The sequence below is a fragment of the Accipiter gentilis genome, chromosome 4 (assembly GCF_929443795.1).
Source record: "Accipiter gentilis chromosome 4, bAccGen1.1, whole genome shotgun sequence".
In the NCBI taxonomy this organism is placed as follows: Eukaryota; Metazoa; Chordata; class Aves; order Accipitriformes; family Accipitridae; genus Astur; species Astur gentilis.
In genome coordinates, this window is record NC_064883.1 from 20,413,728 (window position 1) to 20,440,511 (window position 26,784).

General features: G+C 46.7%; 1 protein-coding gene across 2 annotated transcripts; it reads left to right on the top strand.

Moving 5' to 3' along the window:
* Nucleotides 1-9,815: 9,815 nt before the first annotated feature.
* On the top strand, nucleotides 9,816-25,146 carry LOC126037912 (serum paraoxonase/arylesterase 2). 2 transcript variants are annotated; one of them, XM_049798846.1, is made up of 9 exons: nucleotides 9,816-9,936; nucleotides 14,148-14,218; nucleotides 18,843-18,898; nucleotides 19,819-19,984; nucleotides 21,128-21,254; nucleotides 22,059-22,259; nucleotides 22,914-22,995; nucleotides 23,529-23,657; nucleotides 24,602-25,146. In XM_049798846.1, exons 1-9 carry the CDS (start codon nucleotides 9,863-9,865, stop codon nucleotides 24,758-24,760), a joined length of 1,065 nt encoding a protein of 354 aa, XP_049654803.1. In that variant the 5' UTR covers nucleotides 9,816-9,862; the 3' UTR covers nucleotides 24,761-25,146. The 2 variants fall into 2 exon arrangements, with proteins under 2 accessions (XP_049654803.1, XP_049654804.1); XM_049798847.1 differs by lacking the exon at nucleotides 9,816-9,936 and adding an exon at nucleotides 12,700-12,798.
* Nucleotides 25,147-26,784: the final 1,638 nt, after the last annotated feature.

A 26,784-nucleotide genomic window follows, 5' to 3' on the forward strand; every position in this document is an offset into this window, starting at 1 on the left:
TGTGAGTATAATTTAGACAGCCGCATCTACAGAGGTAGTATTGTTTTCAGTTTGCTCTTATAGCTTAAGTAAATCTTAGCTGAAAGACTTCACACTTTATTTTCATCTCATTTCCAATGGAAGGTCTGTAATCATACTCTGTGTAGGGATCAGATCTTAGGTGCATACTGTATATTATTTAGTTGTCTGTCCCACCCTATATACCCAAAGGATTATGGATAACAGTATTTTTTGTAAGTCGTAGATTTATGACAGTATATTTAGTTTTCACATCAGTTTTACCAGAAGAGTTTGAAAACTCAGAAAACAAATCCAGATGCAGGCAAAACTAATCAATACCTGTGTAAAGTTCTTCCCACTGAAAGCGATGATAAGGATATGTCATTCCTCTTGCTTCTGCTTAGGTAGGCTCGGGGGCTGGGTTTGCTATAACCCAGCCTAACCGCCAAATATCTTTTAAGACTGCAGTTATAATCAAAGCTGCCAAAAATTGTGAGTGAAGTTGATTCTGTTACTTCTCATGCACTGACTCTTCTGTCTTGGCCTCCAAACTACTTCTCCTGCTAGGGATACTTCCCATGCTAAAGGAAATGGCTGCTAGTTGCAAGGCTGCTCTCAAGCTTGTAAACATTTTGCTCTGTAAACTGGTAATAAAATGAATGATGTGGATGTTTGTGCGGTTTTATCCATATATATGATCTCCCTACCACAGCAATTCTGGCTTCTCTCTGCATCTGTGATTCCCTCGCTAGTAAGTGAGAGACCTCAGTTCAACCTCCCTGAGTCCCCTCACAATACCCCTCACTTCTTCCTACATGACTACAGATGAACATGAAGCCGAACATGAAACAACCTGCATGATAAGAGCGTGGCTCAGCCAGGTCAGGGAACACAGGGTGATCAGGCCAAATGAAACCACCGAACCCCTGATGCCCTCTCATGCTAACTTAGGGCTCTCTGCTGCTCCTGGTTGCCTGAAACCCCAAATATTCCAGCCACATGTTGCATATAGTCCCAATCCACTTGTACAGTTTCAGGCAGTGGCCACCATCCCACCAATGAAGAAGTATGAATTGCTTTCCACAGCATTAGAATTGATGATTACTCCACTAGAACAGTCTGGTTTGAAGGTCTCTTTACCTTTGTGTCATGTAAGAGCCTCCATAGCCAACATCATCACTCATGTATTTGAAGCAACTCCAGTAACACCAGCACCAGAACTTGGAGCTGTGAGATAATCTTGGTGGTGTTATACTGGATTTACACTGACATAAATCTAAAAGCAGGCTGGGGTGTACATGTGGGATAGTCCAAAAAGTCAGAAACCAGGTGCAGAAAACATAGTTCATAAAGAAACGTGCACTTCTGTGCTCGTTCTACAATTCCATTTCCCCTTGTTTTCTTTATGCTTCTGTCGAGGTTTAACCCCAGCCAGCAACTAGGCACCACGCAGCCACTCACCCTCTCCTCCCCCCCACCCCCCCCGCCAGTGGGATGGGGGAGAAAATTGGGAAAAGAAATAAAACTTGTGGGTTGAGATAAGAATGGTTTAATAGAACAGAAAAGAAGAAACTAATAATGATAATGATAACACTAATAAAATGACAACAGTAGTAATAAAAGGATTGGAATGTACAAATGATGCACAGGGCAATAGCTCACCACCCGCCGGCCGACACCCCGCCAGTCCCCGAGCGGCAATTCCCTGCCCCCCCCCCCCCACACTTCCCAGTTCCTAAACTAGATGGGACGTCCCATGGTATGGAATACACCGTTGGCCAGTCTGGGTCAGCTGCCCTGGCTGTGTCCTGTGCCAACTTCTTGTGCCCCTCCAGCCTTCTTGCTGGCTGGGCATCAGAAGCTGAAAGATTCTTGACTTTAGTCTAAACACTACTGAGCCACAACTGAAAACATCAGTGTTATCAACATTCTTCTCATACTGACTCAAAACATAGCACTGTACCAGCTACTAGGAAGACAGTTAACTCTATCCCTGATGAAACCAGGACAGTTTCACAGTGCAAATACAGTTTAAGAAGTCCACATTTTAGAAATAAACTTTGTATATTAAAACTCTTAGTCACATTTGCATTTTGCTGTAGTGCAAACCATCATAGCACAGTGTGTATCATAGTTTTTCTTGTTTGCTACTGTATTTATAAGGCAAGGCTATTTCCTCCCTTTCTTTGTGTTAAAGTATTTTGAGAGCTGTTGAATTTCTAAATCTCACTTTGCATCTTTTTACTGAGATACTGTATCCTGAAAATTCAGCTTTTGTTGTTTCTTTTTCTGAAAAATTTCCCTGATATTTGTAATGCATAAATAAATAAGGGTAGCATTCAGTAATGTTTAATTGGGCATTTCCCTCTTAGTCCTCTTCTGTGTCATTGGCTTGTTCCACTTTGGTGAGAGGCTGCAATGGCATCATCACTACCACAGCAGGCAGCAGTGAGCCTCCTGTGTTGTGAAACTACCACTACACTTGAAAATCAGTGCTGGGTGCCTCCTTGTAAGGTTGCGTTGGACTGTCCTTCACCTTCTACCCCAGAACACAACCACGCGCAACACTTTGCCTGATACATGCACCAATGCTCACACCGGTGTAGCTAAGCCTACAAGAGTCTTTGGCAGTGGCTAATATTTAATAGTGGCTCAAATCTCAGCGTTCAGGACATTGTCCTGACCTTTTTTTATTTTTTTTTATTTAATCGGCAAGGACATGAAAGTACTGCACATAGATTGGGCTGAGACTCAGAGAAATTGTTGTGTCTCACCTGAAAGTCCTACTGTACAGAAAAGTGATGATGACAGGAACATGGCTCTCCCTTATTTGTGTTTGAAGTCAGGAACCTCCTTCATTTCATACACAGCTTTAATCTTTCAAAAGCCACATGGCCCTCTCCCTCCTTTGAACAACCATTATCAGTCATGGTGTTTGAGGAGCTTGCTGCCAAGAGAGCAGAATTTCACCTGCAAGACTTAAGCATTGTATCTCCAAGGTACACTACTGTCTCAGCATGCTTCTGCCTGGAAAAACACAGCATTATTTGCTTAATGGTTGTGACAAGGCTGAGCCGTGGCAGTGTAAACAAAGCCATCAGTGATATTCTGCACACCCAGCACACTGTCAGCAGCAAAGGGCAGATTGCCTGGGAGGACCTCTCTGACTTTCGATTTAGCCTGGCATCTCTCCAGTTTAGCAATTCTGCCACCTATAAAATAATTAAAGCAGCTCCCTTTGCTGCTTCTTCCAGATGCAGCAAGAAGCACTACTGCATAAAAGACAGTAAACAAGAGTTGGGCTAGGACATAGCCTTGCTTGGGGCTGGTTTTGACAGTAACATGTTCTGACATCTTGTCATCACTGAGAACCTTTGCACTACCTCATACCATCATGAAATAACCAAAATATGCTCACAAATTTATTTGGGCATCCAAATTTATGCAGATGCCTCTGGGCTGCCCGTGGCTGATGGTGTTGGAGTCTTTAGTTAGCTCCGCAAAGGCCAGGTAGAGACCTTTGCTCGCTTTGAAGTAGGACAAGGCTGAAAGCCAGGTTGTGTCTGCAAGAGCCTTTTCAACACCCTCACCAACAAATCCACTGATGTCATTTTGACCCAGATTTTCCTCAGCAGTTGAGAAAATCAATACACCTTGGTGTCACTGCAGGAATGTTTTTACTTTTTTCTTTGTAAAAGGCACTATGCATCTGTATTCTTGAACGCCCTGAGGTACCATCTCTTTATTAGGTGATTGTGGTGAACTCCAGTTTTCTAACTAGCTGGTGACACTGTACTTACGTATAGTGGTAGGGTGTGAGCAGGGACTTTGCCTTGCCCTGTGGCAGCTGCTCAGCAGCTGTAGGAATCTCTGCTCCCTGCTTTTGAATGGGGAGCTGAGAGGTGGTTTTTAACTCTAGCGGAGCTGAAGAATGCAGGGTTTAAGAAGTTGCTGAGGTCTTTGAGCAAGCCATCTGCAATTTCCCTTTGATCAGCTAGCAGGGTTAAAGTGGTTTTAGGCCACAGCCTTTGTAGAGAATCTTGTAATTTCTATGATCGGCAGCTTTTGAAGCTTTTTCCCTCATCTTTTAGTGTGCAAACCATAGGCTTTGCTTGTGATTTCTGCCTGTTTTTGTGGTAAGCAGCTTTCTTGCCTTCCAGTTTTTATTTTTATTTGAAGCTCGTGCAGCACCTGTCTGTCAGCAGCAATTGGATGGATGTGCCATTTCATTAACCCAGTCCTAAGATCTGCGTTCAGCAAAATCGGTGAGTTTGGTTTAATATCTCATTAGACTCTCTTTGAAACTTTCCACACTGTGTTGACATCTGCTAGTTTCTACAGTTAAACTATAGCAACATTGAGGTTGGTCTCTAGTTGCTTCCTCATGTCTGCTTTGTCTTCATGCCTGCATGTCCTCTTCTGAATTTGATTCAGTATCTGTAAAGCAGCTCTGGGTCAATGAGTGCTGTCTGACTCCTCAGTAGTTGTGGATCAGATTTGTCCTCAATGCCCTCTATAGCATGGGTCCCTCAATGCCCTCCATGGTCTGAAGGGTCTAGTTAATACTATCATGTCTGCATTATAGGCTTCTGTATTCAGTCAGATCAGCCCCCCCCAAAGTGCTCTAGAATAATATTCGGACCTTTAGTCTTTAGTGTAAATCCATTGTAAATACTTTGGCGATGCAGATATTGGTGAATTTTCTTCAGATTAACATCAGTATAAAAGAGGGCAAAATGTGGATAAAAAGAGAGTTTCAGCTTTTTTAAAGTTTGTTTAGTAAAACACATTGTGTTTTATTAATGACTCAAGCATGATGCATTTTGAAATAGTTTGTTGTGAAATCCAGATCTGTGTGTACATACCTTCTGTATCTTATCTCTTAAAAAAGATGATGATATGTGTTAGAGAAGCACATGTAAAGGGCATATCTTTCACAAGTGAAAGATTTAAGACTTCTAAAGTATTTGGTAGAAATTATTCCCTTTATCTTTAGCCATGTAAATGTTACCTTTTATTTTCTTAGCAAGTTGTCTGTCTAACTTTCCTCTATCAGGAGTAGAGAGAGAGAGAGGCTAGGTATCTACAGAGCACTACTTGTCCTACTTCACCCATGCTTCTCCCAGTGAAATAAATACACCCTTGGACACATTTATAGAGGGCTGCTTTTCTTTCCTTGTCTGTAGAGGAGTCTAAATGACTAAAATAGAGTAAGACTTATCCCGTCTCCCTGCTCTGCTCACTTCCTCCACCCCCAGGCTTGGTACATAACCCTCCACAGCTGATGATGTGCACAAAAGTTACTCCTGCTTTTAGTCATCATGCTGTGTGGCAGGAGGTCACTCGCAGGTCTCTTCTGAGTGTCCCCAAAGGCAAAGAGCTCAGGGGAATTTGTGACAGACTGAAGAGCAGCCATGTGTTTTCTAGCATTGCTGCAGCTACTCGGCCAGCCGGTGGGGTGCTGGGGAGGGCAAGCCACAGCGGATGCCGACAGTGCCAACGGGCAGACCCCAGGCTGGCTGGGATCATGCTGAGGAGGTAAGCTGCTGAGAAAACCAGGCTCTTTCTTCAGTCAAGGGTGACTTGATGAGCAGAGACTTCAAGGGAGATTCACTTCATCTACCTTCAGGCATCTACAGAGCAGATTTCTGCACTTGAATTAGTCACTGTAGGCTCCTTTCCAGTGAATGCAGAGAAATGGCCACTTCTTAGAGAAGAATTCTTGATCTATTTTAGGCACCTTTCATATGAATTGCTACTTCCTGTTTTCCTGCCCTGACTGTACAGGGTGCCTAGGTGGCTTGACATCAGTGAAAGAAGAGGTAAAAGCGCAACTCACTTCAAGGGAAGACAGGAAGCACTTGAAGACAAATCTATTAAGAGTTACTAAATAGGTAAAGCTGATCACACTGAGCTGAAAATAGCTAGGAGTTGGGAAAGAAACTTGGGGGATTTATCCAACCTGTCCCCATTTCCTCACTCTTCCCTAAGCCTGGGCCTACCGCCTCTGTTGGCTGTTGAGCTTAGATGAACCCCTGGTCTGACAGGGTATGGCCACTCTTGCAATCTTATGACCAGCTCTGATGTCTCCATCTCCCCTGTAGACATTTACATTTTATCAGATGAATTGCACCCACCTTGTGCCAAAATTAAGACCCAGACAGTAAGCGGTATGTGCTCTTGCAAATTAAACCGTGGTTTTTATAAATAAATGAAAAATACTATGCCAGCAATGTAGTGCTGCAGCAAGATGAGATAAGACATCATTCTTGTGTAAGCTGGCAGAATTCGGGGTTTTTTTTGATCATGGGATGGTCTACATGACACCAGGCCTGCTGGCGACAGATGGGGTATACCTCTCTCTAAGGGGGAAAAGGATCTTGGCGCAGGAGTTAGCAGGGCTCATTGAAGGAGCTTTAAACTAGATCTGAAGGGGGAAAGGCATAAAACCCGTCACACTAAAGATAAGCCTGGGGGTGGCACACCAATGTTGGAGGGATGGCGTGCTAGCGAGGTCCTTCAGTCAGCTGTCTCAGTGGAGGTAGGGGATGGAGATCCATGCAGCAGTGAAGATGCAATGGTTATTGATGTGTTGGAAACCATGGAAGTGCCTGAGAATGATCATGTAGGTGTTGGAGCTTCTCCCCCCCAAGAGGTGGATATCTGCTCCACCGCGGACCTCCCTGGGCTGCAGGGGGACAGCCTGCCTCACCAGGGTCTTCCCCACGGGCTGCAGGGGAATCTTCGCTCCGGCGCCTGGAGCATCTCCTCCCCCTCCTTCTTCACTGACCTTGGTGTCCGCAGAGCTGTTTCTCTTACATGTTGTCACTCCTCTCTCTGGAGGCTGTTTCCATACATCCCAACTCTTTTCCTTCTTAAAAATGTTATCACAGAGGCGTTACCACTATCGCTGATTGGCTCAGCCTTGGCCGGCGGCGGGTCCGTCTTAGAGCCGGCTGGTGTGGGCTCTCTCGAACACAGGGGAAGCTTCCAGCCGCTTCTTACAGAAGCCACCCCTGTAACCCCCCCTGCTACCAAAACCTTGCCACATAAAACCAATGCACTCCTGTTCACTCTCTGCCTCCATAATGTTATAACCTTGGAATCGCAGGACAGATACCTCCCAAGCATACAGTATCAGCAGTGCACTCGTGCCTCCACACTCAACCTTAACTCTGTCCAAGGTCGCCTCGAAAATAGAAGCTCACTTTGTTCACTGGACACCTTTTCAGGACTGCACAACTGAGACCCAGATGTAAATTTATTGCATCTTGGCTTAAACAGCAACTCTTACATCCTTAAAATGTACGCAAACACTTCAGTGCGTAACTCCTAGGAATCCTGCCTGTTTGGAAATCCACAGCCCTGAATCCAAGCTTTCTACATTACCCAATGTAGCAAAGACCAAAATGCAGACAAAAAAAGATCCTAATTCCTAATCAGTCTGAACTGTAAGCATGTTATATCACGCCCAGTTCACATCTGGATCAAATCAAGTAGTTCCATTGGCCTGGAAACTTGGGCACAGACTGAAGGACAGTCTGGGCTAGGGTCCATATCCCGCCTCACAGGGCTGTGCTGGGTTTAGCTTTCTTGGAGAGTTCAACCAACTCTCCAAGTGAATCCCAGCACATCTCACGCTCACAGGTAAGAAGTCTGTGAAATGCATGCAAGAAGAATTCGTGCTGTCTCATCGTATAAGATGATGAGATAGCTACCACAGTACACTGTGAGCCTGACAAGAAGCAATATGGGTACAACTGACTGCTCCAAGAGATTTTAACACAGGAGGTAAGATGACCCAATCCATACCATTTGTCACAGGCATCACAGACCGTTGTCTGGGATCACCGCCAGAAATTGTGTACACTGCCTGTGTAGTTGACCTGACAAGAACCAAGCTCCTACCTCTGGTCTAGGCAAACATTTACCACTTCTCAGCATCCTCAGCAATGGATCTCCTCCAAGGTAAGGAATCTATCACTAGATTTTCTATCACCAGAAAACACAAGAGGGACCCAAATTAGCCAATAACTTTAAAACAGTGCCTCAGATCCATAAATGCCAAGGTAAGACAGGATGGCTGCTCTAGATATCCAGAAACAAATCAGTCCTATGTCATGATGACAATGAACATTCAGCTAGCATATTGAACGCTACGCTTCTGGTGCCTGGTCCAACAAATAACCCAGATCACCCAACACTTTACTGGTTAAAATATTAAAGTGTACTCTTTGCTGGGTGAAAAACTGGCTCGCTGGATGAGCCCAAAGGGTTGTGGTGAATGCAGTTAAATCCATTTGGTGGCAGGTCACAAGTGGTCCCCAGGGCTCAGTATTGGGGCCGGTTCTGTTTAATATCTTTATCAATGATCTGGATGAGGAGATTGAGTGCACCCTCAGCAAGTTCACAGACGATGCCAAGTTGGGAGGGAGAGTTGATCTATTCGAGGGTAGGAAGGCTCTACAGAGGGATCTGGACAGGCTAGATCGATGGGACAAGGCCAATTGTACGAGGTTCAACAAGGCCAAGTGCCGGGTCCTGCACTTGGGTCACAACAACCCCATGCAGCGCTACAGGCTTGGGGAAGAGTGGCTGGAAAGCTGCCTGGCAGAGAAAGACCTGGGGGTGTTGGTCGACAGCCGGCTGAATATGAGCCAGCAGTGTGCCCAGGTGGCCAAGAAGGCCAACAGCATCCTGGCCTGTATCAGAAATAGTGTGGCCAGCAGGAGCAGGGAGGTGAGTGTCCCCCTGTACTGGGCACTGGTGAGGCCGCACCTCGAGTGCTGTGTTCAGTTTTGGGCCCCTCATTACAGGAAAGACATTGAGGTGCTGGAGCGCGTCCAGAGAAGGGGAACCAGGTTGGTGAGGGGCCTGGAGCACAAGTCTTATGAGGAGCGGCTGAGGGAACTGGGGCTGTTTAGCCCAGAGAAAAGGAGGCTGAGGGGAGACCTTATTGCTGTCTACTACTACCTGAAAGGAAGATGTAGCAAGTTGGGGATGGGTCTCTTCTCCCAAGTTGATTTTTCAGCCTTTCAGAAAAATGGAAAGGAATGTAAGCCTTGCAGGTGAGGACAATCACTGTGCAGAAAAAGGAAAGATAACTGCTGAGGGAGGGCATCGACCTGCCAAAGCATGTTCCCCCAAAAAGCAGAAAGCACAGGGAGGCCAATGCTGCAGCTGATGCAAAAGCAGATTGGTGGATGGAGGAGCCCTGGAGCCCTGCAGAGGGGTTCTGTAGCCCTTCTCCCGCACAGAGAGGAAAGCTGTTGGTGGGAGCGTGGCAGTGAGAGCAAGCATCATTTGGGGGGGGGGGGGGAACTTTGGTTATTAGCGCACACCTATCAGCACGTGTATCTCAGCATGGAGATGTACGTGGAGTACTTGTACATTCTGCATCACGCAGTCTTTGTCTAACAAACACGCGTGTTTTTACACAGCCCGTAATTTTTTTAATAACAGAGCCTGGAACGTAGTCCACCTGCCTTTCACGCGGGTGCGGTAACACGGGAGCCTGCAGAGCGGCACCAGCTCTGCCTCCTTCTTCAGCCGGTCTCCCCCCCGCCCCGGCCCCGGCCCCGGCCCCGGCCCCGGCCCCGGCCCCGCAACTTGCTGGCGGGGGCAGCGGCCTGACGGAGCCGCCTTGGCGGGGTCGCCCACCCGTTCTCCGCCGTCGGTGGGGGCGGGCCGGGCCGCTCCGCTCCGCTGGGGGCGGAGGGGAGCGGGGTGGGGGTAGGGGGGGAGCTGCCGGCGGTGCGTGCACCGCCGTGGCCCGGGGGCGGCCCGGGGCGGGGCGGGACGGGACGGGACGGGACGGGAGGCGGCGGAGCCGGGAGCGGGGAGCGCGGCGCGGAGAGCGGCGATGGGGAAGCTGCTGGCGGTGGCTCTCGTCGGGATAGCGGCAGCCTTGGCGGCGGAGCGGCTGATGGCCTTTCGGTGAGCCGCCCCGCCACCGCGGGCCGTGCGGGGCCGCCGGACGGGGCGCGGGGCGGGGCGGGGCGGGGGGCGCGGAGCCGTCCGGGGGATCCCGGGGAGGGGGAGGGGGGGGGGCAGCCGGGGGATACCGGGCACCCCGCGGCGGGATGGGCCGCGGGATGTCGGGGCTGCGGGCCCCGGTGCCGGCGGTGCGGGATGGGGCTGAGCCCACCCCGCGGGTGGGGGACGGCAGCCGGTGGCCGCCGCGGGGCCGAGCCGGGCAGGGGGCGGCGGGGGCGGGCCTCGGCGCTCCGAGCGTGGGGGCACTCCAGCTGCTTTGCGGGGACGCAGGTTCGGCGAATAGCCGCCCTTGCGCGGGCACGGCTGCGGCCGAAGGGGAAGGGTTAATCGGCGGCACCGTCGGCATCACCATCACTGCCACCGTCATCGTTATCGAGGGAACCGGGCACCCCCAGAGAAAAACTAGGCACTGGCTTGCTCATCGGTGCCCTTCTAATGCTCCGTCAGGCACAAACTAACTTCAGGAGCGTTTGTCCGGCGGAAATGCCGTTTGCACTAAGGGGGATGTGAAATCCTCCCCAGGAAGAAGATGCTGGGGCCAAGGGGGGCCAAAGGGACAGGGTGCCCCGGGGCAGGGGTCTGGTGCCCCTGGCTTTGCAGAGGCTACAGTTAACGGGGATATGCCAAACCCGATATCTGCGAATTTACCTCATCTCCCCCCGCCGGCCTGCCGAACAGTAAGTGGAAATCGGATTGCCAGAAACTTGCGTTATTTTCTACCGAAGCTGACCTCTGGATAACAACAGCCCTTGTGTACATAAGGTTTCCTCTGAAGGAGCACGGACTTATGTGATCAGAAGCTGGGACCTCACCGGCTGTGAGCTAAAACACCCGGACGTATCATGCTCCCTATCATGCACCTCATATCATGCAGTGTGAATGCGAACGCTGGGTGTTACGGCAGCTTCTGTCCCGAAAGCTACTAAACACGTAACTGGTTGTTTCAGGCCAGAAAAGCAATGCTGAATTACTGTGTTGCAAGGCAGCTACGTCATTATAATTTTGCTCATGTCCGCAAGGACTCCAAATGCCTGACTTCAAAGCAACGACATCCAGCGAATTGATCTTTGGGTAGATAGTAATTGTAGCTAATTAAAGAAGGAGGGCTGTACTCCCTGGACCCAGATACTTCGCATAGCTGGCGTTTGCACGTTGCAGTAAATCCACTGCAAGCATTGGTGATAACCATGGTGGTAACAGGACCTTCCTGCCCTGGAGTTGCACAACCTGGGATGGCAGCACTGGAAAATGCTCCCGGGCTGTAGTGAGGTGAGCTGTTTCAAAGCACTGCGAAGAGCAGCGGACCCCACGTCCCCTCCAAATCGAATGAATAAATGCAATATTGGGAATCCGGTAAAGCAGAATCTCCTGATAGAAACAGGATCCCCCTCTGCCTCTGTAGCTCTCTGTGGGTTTTTCCTGTGTGCTGTGTTTTCAGCAAACTGCAGCATAGCAGCAGTCTTAAGACGGTTCCAGAGTTTGAAAACACACAACTTCAGATAACAAAGTACTCTAAAATCATTTAGTAACTCTTGCCAGGCCTCTCTGTTACCCATCCCCCACCCAGAAGGCAGGAATCCGGCAAATACTTTTTGCTGTTCCTTCTGAGTTTGTGTCTAGATAGTATGACATAAGAATCCATGAAATGCTTAAAAGAGAAAGGCTTGAAGAATTATTGCACATCTCTCACAAACATAATTCTTCTTCAGTCAGGTTTGTTTATGCTTCTATCACACTGTCAATAGCTACCAAATGGGCTTGAATAGGGCTTGTGCAGCAGAAAACAGGTGAAGTTCTTGGGTGTTACCAACTGAAATTACACCGGTCCCCCTACTGACATTTTAAATTGCTAATTCTTCTCTGAGGAAGGTCTGAGCTAATTTGTAAAAATTGAATGTGAATTATACTATGTTACTGTTTTCCTCAGAACAATATGCATATGATATTATTGTTCATATATATATATATTTATATACACACACAAAATGTTACCATTTCGTAGCACTCTGTACTGATAGAGTGCTCAGCTTGCATACTACGTTCACAACAGCAATGTGCTTCCAGAAGGATGCTGACAGTTTGAAAAGAATTGAGAGCAAAACCAAAAATAAGAGGTGATTTTTAGTCCTGTCAGGAAAAAAAAAAAAAACCACAAAAACCAAACCAAAGATCCAGGACTGGTTAGTCTAAAGAAGAGGAAAACTGAAAGAGGAAAGTCTTTGAATATGCAACAGGTTGCTGCTGAAGGAAAGGGAATGCTAGTGGTCTCTGCCCCACAAAGTGGGACAGCGGGTAGAGGACTGAAACTGGAAAGAGGGACCAGGTGGGAAAAGGTGCCGTGCCCTGGGGTTGCACCAAGTAGCAAAATTCCTGCTTTTTTTGAAGTTGCATCCCTGTGTTTTTAGTTGCAGGTCTGTGTTTTTTAGTATGGCCCGTTAGTTATCTAGGCCATCTGGCTTAGTAGCTAAGGCTGGCTGAGCTAGATAAACTGACACGTTTTGGAAAAGCCTCTATATATGCTGCAGGCTTGTGACCAGCGTCCTTTTGAATTACTCTCATTCCAGCCCATGAAGTGTTTCCCTGGGAATGCTGTCGGGATATCATCATCTCTCGTTGGCTGCTGGCTGAGTTCCTGCTGTGCTTTTGGTGCTGGGTGGCTTGCAGTCTGCCCAGGAAAAGCTGATGCAACTAGGAAAGGGAAAAGCCCCAAGCAGGCAGCAGTGCAAATTCTGGGCATGATCGCCCTGAGCCGCCCTGGGGGTCCGGTGGGTTCGGCTGTGCAGGGATGCTGCAGGGCGAGGGGCGAGCTGATACCCGTCCTGTGCTGCATGTGGGCTGGAAGCCAGTGTAGTTCTCTGTCAGGACTCCTGAGCTGAGGGAGAGGGCTTGGGAGAGTTTAACTTGGCTCCTTTCCCTTGCTGTCCTCTGGGCTTTTTACCCCTTTTCTTCTTTTTTTCTGGCCTTATGTTAACAACCCGTGTCAATGATACGGCACTGAAGCAATTTACAATTCATAATTACATGATTTTAAAAAATGCAGGACTGACATACCATACGGTGCTCAGCTATATCACATATTTTTCATACCACAGACTGATACTGCTGTTTAATTTATGTTTATGCCTGAAACTATAACACAAACATGGCTAGGTTTTGCTATGGGGTCTTTGCATTCAGAATTTCCTGTGGTTGGAGCAAGCACAGCCTCAACATGTGTGTATGATAGGCATGCAAAGGAGTAACTACGTTAGTTCAAATGCTTTCTTTGGGGAGAAAAAGAAAGGAAGAAATATTCTAGTACACTAGCTCAACATATTTACATATAATCACAAAAGATTTTCTTATGGCACTGCGGATCAGCATGGTCAAACACAGCAGTCCTGCTAGTGAGGTGCCTTTCATAAAGATTTGTAGACAACTTGGAATGGAGGAGATGGAGAAATAGGAACTCATGTGTAGTACCTGTCTCTATCTACTTGTCCAGTAAAGCAGGAGCCAGAGATTGAATTTTGTGAGCATTCAGGAATGAAATAAGCACTGCTGAAGGATAATGCTCTTGGTGGGTGCCAGGAGAGAAGAGGAAGGGACAGGGTAATTGCTGATAATGGTACTACCAAGTCCTGCCTGTTGTTGGGAAAAGGGTGGTCCTGCCTTGCAACGACACTACCGCTGCCTTTGAATGTGGACTAAGAAATGAAGAAAGTGCAACCACTGGTGGCCTGGTCACCAAAAATAGCCAGTGGGTTGGTGTAGAAGGTCACCCTCTCCTCATCTGAAATGCTGGTCCTAACTGTGGGGTGCTACTATATTTAGGTGGCTGAAACCAGCTTTTACTGAAGAAAGTGTGGCTGCGTTATTTTATCATTTGAGCTGTGGTGGGTCATAAAAGCTTGTTCCTGAAGCTCATGAACAAAGTCAAGTTCCTGAAGTTATTCGGTGCAGGAGAATCACTTAATCCCTGGCCGTGTGTAACCATCGCAGTGATTTGGAGCAATTGCTGTTGTCAGTTCTGGGTTTTGCTTATTCAGTATTTTACAGCTGATTTGTTGCTGCGATATGGCAGACAATAAAAATAAGATAAAGCTACGCTAGGAATGTTACCTGTTTTAAAACTGGCTGTGTGCTGTTAACCCTGCTCTTGCCTCTTGCAGGAACAGACTCAATGCTTCACGGGAAATAGCCTCAGTAACCCTTCCGAACTGCCGGCTCATTAAAGGGATCGGTACGTGTTCAAAATAACTGAGTGCATTGCTTTTGTCCAGCCTTGTTTTGCAATTGCTTCTTAAAGCCCGCTTCCAAGCCTGATCCTGAAAGCAAAGTGCTAATTTGACTTTCGTTTGTTACTTGGACTCTGAGGTAGGGAGAAACTGCAGGAAGAAAATTACACGGAAAAACTAGCTAGTTTCTTGTAATACTTTTTGCCTCTGCTATTTAGTGTTTCTGCTCCTTTTCTTGAAATTGAGTACCTTGTAAACACTTCTCCTTTGCTAAGCCACTTCTTAGGAAATTGTTTGGCTTTTAGATGAGGGTGTGCTGGGTCTTCAGGCAGGTACCTGCAGGTGGAGGTGTTGCAAGGGTGGAAGCCTTGGGAGAAGACCACAGGCATGTGGTGAAGGAGTGGCTGAGGGCAGCCCACCTGCGAAATGCCAGCCAGGACAGCCTGCCTTAGCACCTCGTTTTCTGGAGATTTAGGAGTGGGCTGGTACCGCGCCGAGCGAACTGGCAGGCAGGAGCTCGGGGCAGTTGCACAATTCAGCTGTGTGGTTTCAAAGAGCCAGGGGTCATATTTGTCATCTTAGTCTGGTTTGCGAAGAGGTTGAACAGAGCGGCTGAAATGTTGACTTTGCACTTGAGGTCATGTGTTTAGCACACAGCAATGTTTCTGTCTTGGTTTTTTCTCTCCCTTAAAGATAACCAGAGTATAAAATGAATAGCTTTAAAATTGATCACTTTTTTGTGTCTCCCTTTCCCCCAAATTATAATTTTTAAACTTAATAAAGGCTTAATGGCTGGGGTTTTTTCCTCCTTAGTATTTTCAGAAATGTCTTGAATTCTCTTGGAATTTGCCTGGATTTTGCATGTGTAAAAAGTCATTGGATGAGCTTTAAGACCCTTGCATTTGAGCTTGCTGAGTCACTGTGTTGATTTCATAAGTCCTGCTTTGTCCTTGTGTCAGGAATCAAACATCTTTGTAAAGTCCAATTACTGTCATGAATGAGTGTGTGCAGAGTTCCTTTGCCTGGGGTTACATGCAGAAGAAATTGCATTTGAAAAAACTTTCCAGGTCTTCTAGATTGCGCTGTAATTTACTCTGAATAATGCTTGCTCGATGATGATTCGTATTAAAATCATTTCTGAGTAATTCTTTTAAGCATATCACTATTGCAATCTTTGCAGGACTTCTTGCAACATGATTGCTCTGTTGAGGAAAAAAAAGGAAAGCAGGAAATCCTAAACACAGTTGTGTTTAATTTCCAAACAATATCACATTTTTGGTGCCTGACATTTACGTGGAGATTAGGTGAATTCTGCGAACCTGGCTCTGCTCGGAGGTGGCAGCAGATCAATTTACAGAGCTTCGTTTCTGCTTGTCGCTGGGCTCCTGTAACACCGTCCCTTCACATGGAGCTCTGCACCTTGCCTTGGCTTCGCTCTGCCTTTTGCTGCTCTTTAGAAAAATTAAATGGCCAAAACCTAACTCAGCAGGTCTGATGTGGCAGGAGTAGAAATAACAAAGGATTGGTGCAAATTTAAAAGTTGGTATGTTCCTGCAAACATCTTCCAAAATTCATTTAATATGACTGGGGGGGGCAGTTTTATTACTCAGGCAGCTCTAACTTCTAGATGCTGCCTACGTAGCACTATTCAAACCAGGGCTTTTGCTGTACTCAGATCTGTGAAGGTGCTCCTGTGGGTGACTTTGTGTAAGGATATCTTTCTACATTGACATCTTGGTCCTCCCAGGCCTTCTTCCTTTAAAATGCTGTGAGAAAGCTGAATAAACAGTCTGTCTTTATTTTAATATTTAAAATAGTCCTTCTGGCCTCTTAAATGGGACACAGGTAATGAGCTGGATCAGCTCAGAACAAAATTATCTTAAACTATTCATTCTGTCCATTGGAAGAACAGGCATCTGGTACAGTTTATTGTAATTATGTTAAAAGCAATGCATCCATAGTAAAGGAAGCAAACCCAGAGTAAATGGAACAATTCTCTAGTGGACCCTTTTCTTTCTGCACAATTACATCCTTTGTGTCTCTCTCTTTTTTTTAAGACCTTGATCTAGTCTGTTTTTCAAATATTGTGCAATGTAAGCACAAACATTGAACAAACCAATAAAAAACCTGCAGCTTGTCTTAAACCTCATTCACAGATATGTAGAAAAGGCTATAGTTGTAGAAGAAACAGTATCTTCTGAATTACATGAGTGTCTACTCGTGTTACTGGTTTATAATAAACTAACCACATGTGCTGAACTAATTTCTAAAGTTCAAGAAGGTACTACAGAAATTGCTAGAAATACTTGAATCTTGGACATGAAATCCAGGTGGGTTTTTTGTTAGATGCACTTGCAGAATACATCATACTAAGATAAAATAAATTAAAAAAGAATAACATTTCTAGGGTAGGCAGTAATTTTTCTCGGTATCTTTAATGTTTTTTAGAATGCTACCTATTCAGATAATCCCACAGACAAGCTGGGCTCAGTGATACAATTAAGCAATACAGTGGAGGTAACTGACACCTAATAAATCAGCTGCTAACACTCCTGTCCCATAGGGCACCTGCGACAATAGCCCAGAACCTTCCCAAAATGGGGCCTGCAGAAGAGCCCAGGAGCTTCCCTGCAGCCGGCTGTGTGTCTCCATCCCCTCCTTGCTGCCTCGGCAGTGCCGGCTCAGCCAGATCATGCTGTGTCGGCATTTCGCTCCTCTTCCGACTGCGCTCGCTCTCTTCCACGCAAACCAGGACCTGGCTGAGAAGTGGCCAAAATGTGCTTTGCTGGGCAGTTTCTTTTGAAGTATTTGGGTGCAGGGCTTTTGTTATGCTCCTTCCACCAGAAACTTGTACTTTTTAATTATCGGCTCCCAATTAGCCTGCTCATCTTTCTGCTTGGCAGCCTCACTCATTCAGTAGCGATAAATGATTATATCTCTGTTTATTCACTCACCAGCATGCTCTGCCAGTAAAAGCTGTCTGTCCAGCTCACATCACCATGGTAATTGAGCCTCTCAGCATTTATTTATGTTGCTTTCTTTGCAGCAATCCCAGGAAGTGGGGAATTGCTGCTAACCCAATCTTATAAATGAACCCAGACTTGGAAAGACCAAAAGCTGGGGCAAAAAAAGGGAGCTTGTTGCTTAAACCAGGGCGTGAGCTGAGCTGAAAAAACCCCAAATTCAAAATTTTAGTAAATGCTAAATTTAATAAATTTTAGTAAGGCTGTAAATGTCTCTGGGAACATCAGTGCAGATGTCTGCCTCCCGCCTGAGTCCAGCTGAAATTCAGAAGCAAAACCAGGAGGTGGGATAACGGGGCTGGGTCCCTCCAAAATGTATCTTCAGACCTTTTGCTTTTCAGAAGGCAGGGGTGGAGCAGGGGCTTGCTGGGGCTGAGGAGGGGCTGGCCCTGTCCCTGTCCCCTGTCCCCTGTCCCTCTGGGAGAAGTCATGCCACTCGCAGATCTGGTTCCTCCCCACAAGGTTTGTTTGGTGGCCCCAGGATAAATTACAGTCCAGCCAAATTAATGGCGGGATAAATAGGAGTTACATAAAAGCAAACAATAAACCCAGCTGGCATTTGCAGGTCCTTCCTCAGGAGGAGGTGCCAAGGTGCCAGGGACGGTGTGACCCATGTAGGGTCACACGGGTAGTCGATGGCCAAGCAGGAAAGGGTACGGAGAGATGGGACAAGCCGGGTGGAAAACCTTTGTGTTGGTGGCTATGTTAAAGAAAACCTGCAGAAGAATTTTCTCCTTCACGCAAATGCTTCCTGGTAGCTTAATCCAGCCACTGTCTGGAAAGTGGCTTGTGGGGAATGCTGTTTGTGCTGCTGACTTGGAGAAGAGAGGGGAGGCTTCCCAGGGGAGTGGTGAAAATTTGGGATGGCAAACGTGCTTCAGCATCGTACTAAAAGCTCTATGGAGAGTGCTTGATCAAAGCCTAAAATTGCTGTAGTATTCTTTCTAAAGGGCTTTTATTTTATTTTATTTTATTTTATTTTATTTTATTTTCCTAGCAGGGAAAAATAGTACAGGAACTACAGGAACTGGCAATATTGGAAATGATTACCTGCAGTTAAAAGTGTGGTCTAACTATTAAAGCCCTTAGCTGTTAAAGATATAGTAGGTTCTCTGTCACTTGAGAGCTTTAACTAAATATTTGGCAATCCATCTTAGCGAAGTGTCTCAGCTCGACTAGGAGAATTGGTGTGCGCAATTCCCAGAGCTGCCTTATCCAGGCGTGGGCTGAGTGATGGATACAGCCCTGCCCTGAAAACCTCATGGTCTGCGCTAATTGCTTGCTGCAGAACATTAGCGTCAAAAGTGGGTGATTCATTCCGTGCTACCCCAGGGCACACAGAGCTGGGCAGGAGACTGCCCGGCCACCGCGGGGCACCCCTAAGCCCCCAGAAAGAGGTGAACCCCAGTACTCTTTCCTAAGCTGGTATGCTGCTGCCTTCTGCTACCACTTTTAATGCAATGAGAACTTTTCCGCTAACTTTGTTGCTTGTGCAGCCATATCAGAAAGAGACATTCATGAGAGCTGGAATTGTACTAAAAAGGAGGTTTTTCGATGGGAAATACTTAATGTCATCTGAAAACCCCTGTTTATCTCTGTCTTGCAGAAACTGGTTCAGAAGACATTGACATACTTCCCAATGGACTGGCTTTCATCAGCTCCGTAAGTGCCCACACCTCCTCCCCGTGCAGGGGCTTGCCTGCTTCCTTATCTACAGAAGCCATAGGTGAAAACCGCAGGCTGGGCTCTTTTCTTCTACAAGGCTGACTGGCTCCGTAGGAACGGCTCAGACTTGTGTTGGCTTAGCCAGTGTTTCCTTCTGCTTAAGCAAGTGCACTTCTTGGCACTGAAGTGGTGGTGGTGGGTCTGACACATGTATCCTATTGCGCTGGCTTATCTGCCCATGTAACCTTGAATTTCTTTCATGCTGCTTCCTTGATATATCAAACTTCTCCCTTGTTAAGAAGGTGTGTTAATTCCCTGCCTTTAAAAAAAATCAGATTTTGTGTGTTTTGTTGTTCCCAATTTTTTTATAGCCTTTTGGACATAGGTTTTCACGCTTTTTTTTTGCAGTCAGGATAGCTAGCAATTATTTTCTAAAGCAAAAGCTGATGTTTCCATCCACGTGCTCCAGGGACACCCAGGGAATGATAACGTTGCAAAATTCATGCCAGAAATGGTGAGCTGTCGCACGGCTGCTGTTCCCCGTGGCTTTATGGCGTTGGATGCAGTCGGTGGTGCTGTACTCCCAGTTTGTCCCCCCAGCCTGGCTGTTCGCAGAGTGGTTTGACATACGGAGAGCACCCACCCGGGTGGTGGCTGCAGCGGGTGGCAGTGGTGCCTTGGGCACGGCTCCCCGTGCCCTCCACGCAGCTTGCTCCCTCTGCACTGCCATCAAGGACTTGCCAGGGAGAGCAGAGCCGACTGGTCCCCTCTACCTCCATCACGGCACAGCCGGCTGAAGCAGAGGGACATCCTGATGTGCGCTTGCAAGTCCGAACAAGGCTCCAGCGTTTTCAGCCCTGTGATGCTTCCCTTTACCTTTTATCCAGGAATGATTTTCTTATGTTTTGATTTTACAGGGCTTGAAATATCCAGGAATAAAGAGCTTGGCACCAGACAAGCCAGGTGAAATATTTTTGATGGATTTGAATGAAGACAATCCCAGAGCAGTGGAACTGAGAATCAGCCGAGGGTTTGATATGGCGTCGTTTAACCCTCATGGAATCAGCACCTATGTAGACAGAGGTAAAGAGATCTTTAACGCGAGGTGGTGGCAAATCTCAGCCTAAAGAGCACAAACAGAAATCCCTTTTCGTCCTTGCATTGCACCCCCAATAGCCTGCACTTGCTGGGAGAGAAAAAAGGTTTTGGGGCTTTTTATCTTTGTTGGGCTCTTTTCTAAATGTCAGCTGCTAAAGCAAACACCTTTGCACATCATCTCAGGCTGTCTGAGACAGAAAGATGTCCTATATATTGAAAGGAAAGAAAACGTGGGAAAAGTTTGAGGAGTTGAAAACCACACAAAGTTTATTTTACCAGTTTTCGTCTGTCTCACCCTGGGGTCAAGGTTTTTGAGGAGTCACATGCTTCACTGACTGGTAGTGACCAGAATGGAGACTTCTGTGCTAAACAGTAAATTATCAAATCTCTGTAAATTACTAAAATCTCTGAAACTCTGTGGCCAAGCTATGTTCTCCTACAGCAGGATCTGACTACCAATAAAATATCCTTTGTACTCTCCTTCCTCTCTTTTTCACTGTCCATTCACCGGGGATTTTAGGAGGGCAACTAGAAGACTGTGAATACTAAGAGAAAGAGAGCCATTGCTGCAGCTTGACCTGCGTCCCCATACAGTCACCCTTTAATTTTGGAGAAGTTGGTGGTGGCTAGTTTAGGGTCTCATCAGAAGGGCTGGGCAGAAGGACTGCAGCCTTACACAGAGCACAGGAGAAGGGTGCTCCTTCAGCTCTCTCAGGGGATGTAGTAAATAAACCAGAGAGCCCAAACTGGCTGGGCTACAAGCCCTCCTTCCCAGCTGACTGTGGCTATTTCATGGAACCAGTCACTGCAGCCAGATTGCAAACCCCAGTGGCTTGGGCACAAGGATGAAGCCGTGATTTCTTTCCCCCTTGGTAGAAATAGCAAAAATGTAGTTTACACATCAGTTCCCTGTAGAGCGAGCCCGGGACAAGAGCAGCTGGAGATCTGGATCCAGTTGCAGTGGCATCCTGCATTACTTTCGTGCTTGTCCTTCTGCCTCTTAAGAGCTGTGAGACAAATGCACCAAACCTGACACGCGCTCTGTACTAGAGGCGGCTTCAGAGCTGTGGGTGCTTAGCCACACAGGCTGTTGCAGAGAATTCAGCTGTTTCCATTTCTTTTTTTAAGATGACACCGTGTACCTCTTTGTTGTGAACCATCCCCATCAGAAGACCACAGTAGAATTGTTTAAATTTGTAGAAGATGACAGTTCTCTTGTACACCTGAAAACCTTTCGTCACGAACTTCTGACAAGGTATTGAAGCCAAATACCGTCTTCCCCCAGAATAAGAGGCTGCTTTGGTAAAATCCAAAGTAGGATGATTTTGGTTTTAGGGCATTATTAATAAGAGATATTTTCTCTTTAACCAGCTTTCCTGTTTCTGTTATTTACTACTTATCTGTGTAATCAAAAACTGTGTTTCTCCAATCTCTTCTGTAAATGAGATTTTTAATAGTCGTATCACTAAATTGGTCTTAAGCGCCACTGTGATTGATGCTAGTGAATTAGCTTGGCATCCATTTCTCCTTCTCTCATGTAACCCACTCTCAGGTCATTACACATATGAATCTTCAGATATTCTATTATTCTGAATTTGCTCCACTGCAAAAATAAACATACTTCTAGCTTTTTCTTTTTTTTTTTTGTTGTTTGTTACATACACAATTTTCTTGGTCTGTCCTACTGCAAAATGTAAGATAAACAGAACCTGACAGATAAAGTTGTCACAACTCCTGCCTGGTTTTCAGTTGAATGTAAACAAAAGAGAGAAAAATTTCTGTAGTCTTATGGACAGGTAGCCAGATCTCTAGCTGATGCCCTATGGTCCTGTTCAGGTCTCAGCACTGCCCAGTCCTGGCTTATGTAAAAGAAAATAGAAGTAAAAAGGATGTAAAGAACTTTGTGTCTATCTGAAGTACCATCTGTAATTGCAGACCCTTTATGTCTATGGGATGACCACATCCTGGCTGGATTCTGCACGGTCCTACAATGCTCCTTCATAACTCTCATTTCATTCTTTTATTTATTTTTCTCCCTTTCTCTTTTTACTTTTTTTAGTGTGAATGATATAGTAGCTATGGGGCCAGACAGCTTCTATGCTACCAATGACCACTACTTCTCCGACTTCATCTTGATGTTCTTGGAGATGTTCTTGGGTTTAACTTGGTCCAATGTTGTTTACTACAGTCCAAAAGAAGTTAAAGAAGTAGCAGCTGGGTTTTATTCAGCCAATGGAATTAACATTTCACCTGACAGAAAGTAAGTTTCTCCTTGCCTTAGATTTTGTTCCATCACACAAAACAATCCTGAAATCCTAATTTGTACACGCGGTACCTCTATGGTCAAGTGTCTGAATGGGCTCATTTAAGGCAAGGTGCTACCTGTACAATGGAAGTGATGTGGAGGGTTTGTAGAACAGAAGTCATGTGTCTCGGTCTTTAATTAGAGGTGTTTGCTGCTTTGCATGGTAGTTTATATGCAATAAGATCAAAGGTTGCTGCATTTTAACCAGCCGATACAGAAGCTTGTGTATATTGCTTCCAAGGATTAACGGGGCAGGATTTCTGCAAGCAGGGAACGCTCTACAGTCTTAAAGTCTGTATGACTGAATTAAGCAGTCCTGTGGTGTAGACTGGTGAACTTAAATGAAAAAAAAAGCGTATTTGTGGATCTCGTGGTCCAAGGCCTGCTTCAGTGTCGTAATGGAAGAACTGGCACGGTGTGAAGCTACATTAGCGTCTCAGCAGGTTGGCTTCAATTCAGTGCCCTGTGACCTGCTTGCAATGTCTATTGCTGTGTGAGAACTGTGACCTGGCATTCCTCACGGGAAGAGCTGGGCTTGCAGAGGAGGAACTGGCTGGTTTTGGTGTCTGCTTACTCATACACATTGCTAAGAGCTGCTTTCTTTTGAAGGTACATCTATGTTGCAGATGTATTTGATCATAACGTCCATGTTATGGAAAAACATGCTAACTGGAATTTAACTCATGTGAAGGTAAGGTGCTGCTGTTCCGTAGAAGAGGCATGTGTGAATTTTGGACAGATTAGTCCCCATGAATGCTTGAGACTTCAACCTGATCACGTGTGAAGTTCTGGTCTGGCTGGCTCCTGCTGTGGGTTTGCAGAGGTGCCATGCGCCCCATTACAGAGCTTCAGGTCTTCCACCCTCACACCAGCAACCAGAGAGGGATCCTCGGGCGTGCTGTAGAGCCACGGGGAAAGTCTGCCGCAGTCCGTGTGGGTCAGACCACAAAGCACTGAAGTAATCCCTGCAAGCGTGGGTGTGAATGAGCTGATGGGAGAAGCTCGGAGCAGCAAGCAGATTTCTCACAGCACAGAGGAGGGGATGAGGCATAATGGGGGAAAAGAAAAACAGCAGCGGGGGAGAAAATATTTCTTATAAAATCAGTCTAAGTTATGTCAGATGAGAGTCTTGGACACGTCTGTTGGTTATGTTATAGCTTGCTTCCAGGACTCCCGATAGCTTTAACTTCTCTTTTTTTCTTGTTTTTCCTCTGCGTTGGATAGACGCTGCAGCTGGACACTCTGGTCGATAACTTGTCTATTGACCCTCACACTGGAGACATCTGGATAGGATGTCATCCCAATGGCATGAAGCTGTTCTACAACGATCCTGAAAATCTGCCTGCCTCTGAGGTGCCTTTTGGGAGACGTCACTGGTCTCTTGGCTATGTCTGTGCCAGAAAGTTGCTCTGTTCAAATCGCCCCGGTGTAACTTAACCCTGCATTACATAGAGAAGTGCCTGGCCAGCCTTTGTGAAAGCAAAGATCAAGCTGGCTTCCAGCTTGTAGCTTCTGTTCTCAAGTGGAAAGCCTGAACAGCGTATACTCACTAACAAACACCTATTCAGATCCTTAGGAGACAACTGAATAATTTCCACCCAGTAGCTCAGTTATTCTGGACTCCTCAGGCTGCTTTCGGCGCAGCTGTGGCCACACAATCAGATTTTGATGAACTGTGTTAATTACTGAACCGGCGCCTCTTTGCCAAACAAAAAATAATTGAGTGCAAAGCATGACCAGAAACATTCGCACTGGAATGATTTATCTGTGCAAGTGTGGTTCATCAGTAGGTGACACTGTAATTCTGCTTTCCTTCCGAAATCAATGGGGTGCTGGCATCAGCACGCTAGCGGCCGCGAGTGCAGGTGGCTGGTTGGTGTTTGATTTCAGCCTTGTCTGAAGCTCCCCATAAGACACTTTTCAAAATTACCATGTTCAATAGCAGTAGATTTATAATACTAGGCAGTTGTTTACTCTGTCTGGAAAAAGCCTGAAAATAAGAAGATATTGAGTAACTGCTAGGCTGGAAAAAACCTGCACATTCCTAGTGCTGGAGATGACTGCCTTACTTACTGGGGTGGAGTCTCTGTTGCACAACCACTTAAAAAATAATTAGTCTTCATGGACCATGCTTCACTGGAGCAGAATTTGTGGCCCTGTCACAGGAATCACTTGGTTGCAGTTATCAGCAGCTGATCAACCTGTCTAATTTGTTTAAGTTAACATACTGATGTTTCCTCCATCCGAGGAGGATTTTTACCCGCGGCCATTTCAGATGTATCCCCCTCCTCCGGCAGGTCCTGCGCATCCAGAACATCCTCTCGGAGGAGCCTGCGGTGACACGTGTCTACGCCGACAACGGCTCTGTGCTGCAGGGAAGCTCGGTGGCATCTGTCTACGAGGGAAAACTGCTCATCGGCACAGTCTTCCACAGAGCTCTCTACTGTGAGCTATAGCTCGTCGCGGGTAAGATCTGCTGCAGTGGAAAGGATTGAATTCCTTGGGAACTCACTTAGTTTCTGCTAGATTTGCTAATAACAAGACTGTTCCAATAAAGGTTAACTAGAGTCATGGAAATGTATTTTCGCCTTCCTCTCCAAAATGAGAGTTTTATGCAATAGTAAAGGAAATGGAATTGAAGGTGAGAAATTAGTTTATTTGTGTAATGGGGAGGACCCCATGTCAGTAACAAAGGGTAGCCTTGAAGTTCAAATTCAGATTACAAACGACTAAACTGTCAGACATTGAAATATCTGTTGCGACTGGATTTCTGTTGTTTGTTTGTTTGTTTGTTTTTTTCCCAGAGAAAACTGATTTTGTAAATGAGAATTGCTAACTACCAGTGTGGTGTGCTTTCTTTTCACTGACACCTGGGCTTTACCAGGGACTGTGCTAAGCGTTCTTTTTCTGAACTTTCCTGCTGGCTTTCCCTAATACTTCTGAAATAACTGGAAGGAGAGTAAATGTTATTTCAGTCTCATTTCTTCCCTCTTCCCCTTTTCTTAATGTTACTTCAGTTTCATAAATTTCTCCTAATCCTACTGAGAAAAGAGGAGGGCATCACTTTGGAGTGGTTTCTTACTGACTCTTCCAAAGGGAGTTTAAAAAAGCCTTTTTTTTTTTTTTTTTTTTTTTCTTAAAGAGTGGGAAACAACTCCTGAGCACCTGCAATGAAAAGTGCATTAGCAACTACTGTTGTCTGTCACAGCAAAGGGAGCATTTCTGGGTGCTTTGCCACAGTGACTACCCCCGGGCATTGGTCACGCGTGTTCTGTGCTTAACTTCCAGTCTGTACGGAGCCGGTTCCCCTGGTGCTTCTGTGCAGCAGGCACCCACTTCGCATTTATCCAGCGGCAGTTACTGATAACATTGTGCCCTTCAAAAAGACCTATCCAGGTTTCCATCAGCTGGTGTTTTTAGAATGGTGTTAGCGATCACTTGCAATCAACTGAATTGAATGTCCTTTGAAGCTGGAAATTAGTTTTGTGCTTCCCAGCGTGCACAGCAAGGCACCAGTCTGGCAGAAGTCCCCCTTTGAGCCACCACTTGGTTTCCTGCCCGTGGAATGAGCTCTTCTTTCATTAGTGTAGACGTCCTTACCCGCAGAGCAGCTCCTGCTGCTCTTTTTGCCTTGCGATCACCTCTGATCACCGCTCCGGTTTTGTGAGAGATGCTGACACCCAAGCTAAAGGCTCGGTGTTATCGGTGGCGGCTCCCCTGCCAGGGTTGCCACTGTGCTGCCTGCACCTGCCTGCGCTGGCACTTCTCAGCAGCTTGGCTGCCCCTCCAAGGGGTGACACCGGGCAGACCTGCCCGGCAGCCACTGTCCCCTCTGCGTCCTTCAGCCGATGCGGTAGCGTTTCCCTCGCTGCTGCTCTTCCACCGTTGCGTGGAGAAAAAAGGCAGGCTGCTCGTGAAGCGCGAGTTCGGCAGGAGAAAGAGCCGGTCCCTGGGTGCTAATTGCTAATTCTGGCTTTGCTGTTCCCTCCGGCAATCTGCTTCACCACCAGCCACGGCCCCCTCTAATCTGGAGAGTACGTGGGAAGTCCAGTACTTTGAAAACACGGGAGCGCTTCTGCCTATGAGAGAGAGCAAATAACCTGCTCTGTAGCAGCCTGAACACCGAGACAGGAACCAGAGTATGTGCAAACCTTCATCTGTCTTTGGGTTTTGCTGAGGTGGGGCATTACTGTGGGCTCAGGTCTGGGTGAGCAGCGGCCCTGAACAGCAAATGTGTGCGCTGAGACAACTCTTGGCTCCTGCGCCTTTCCTTTCTAAAGCAAACAAGCCTAATGACTTTCATCCACTGGTATAAAGGAGTTACTGCTCCTTCCCGCGGGAAAGGGACAGCTCCAAGCAGAGCAAGGAGTCGGTGCCGGGGCTCGTGGCTGCGTTGCTGTATGGGAGGGACGGTGCCATCCCCCCTCCTCTGCACAGCTGCAGCGGACCGGGGGTCTTACCACACCACCTCCTGTCCCCG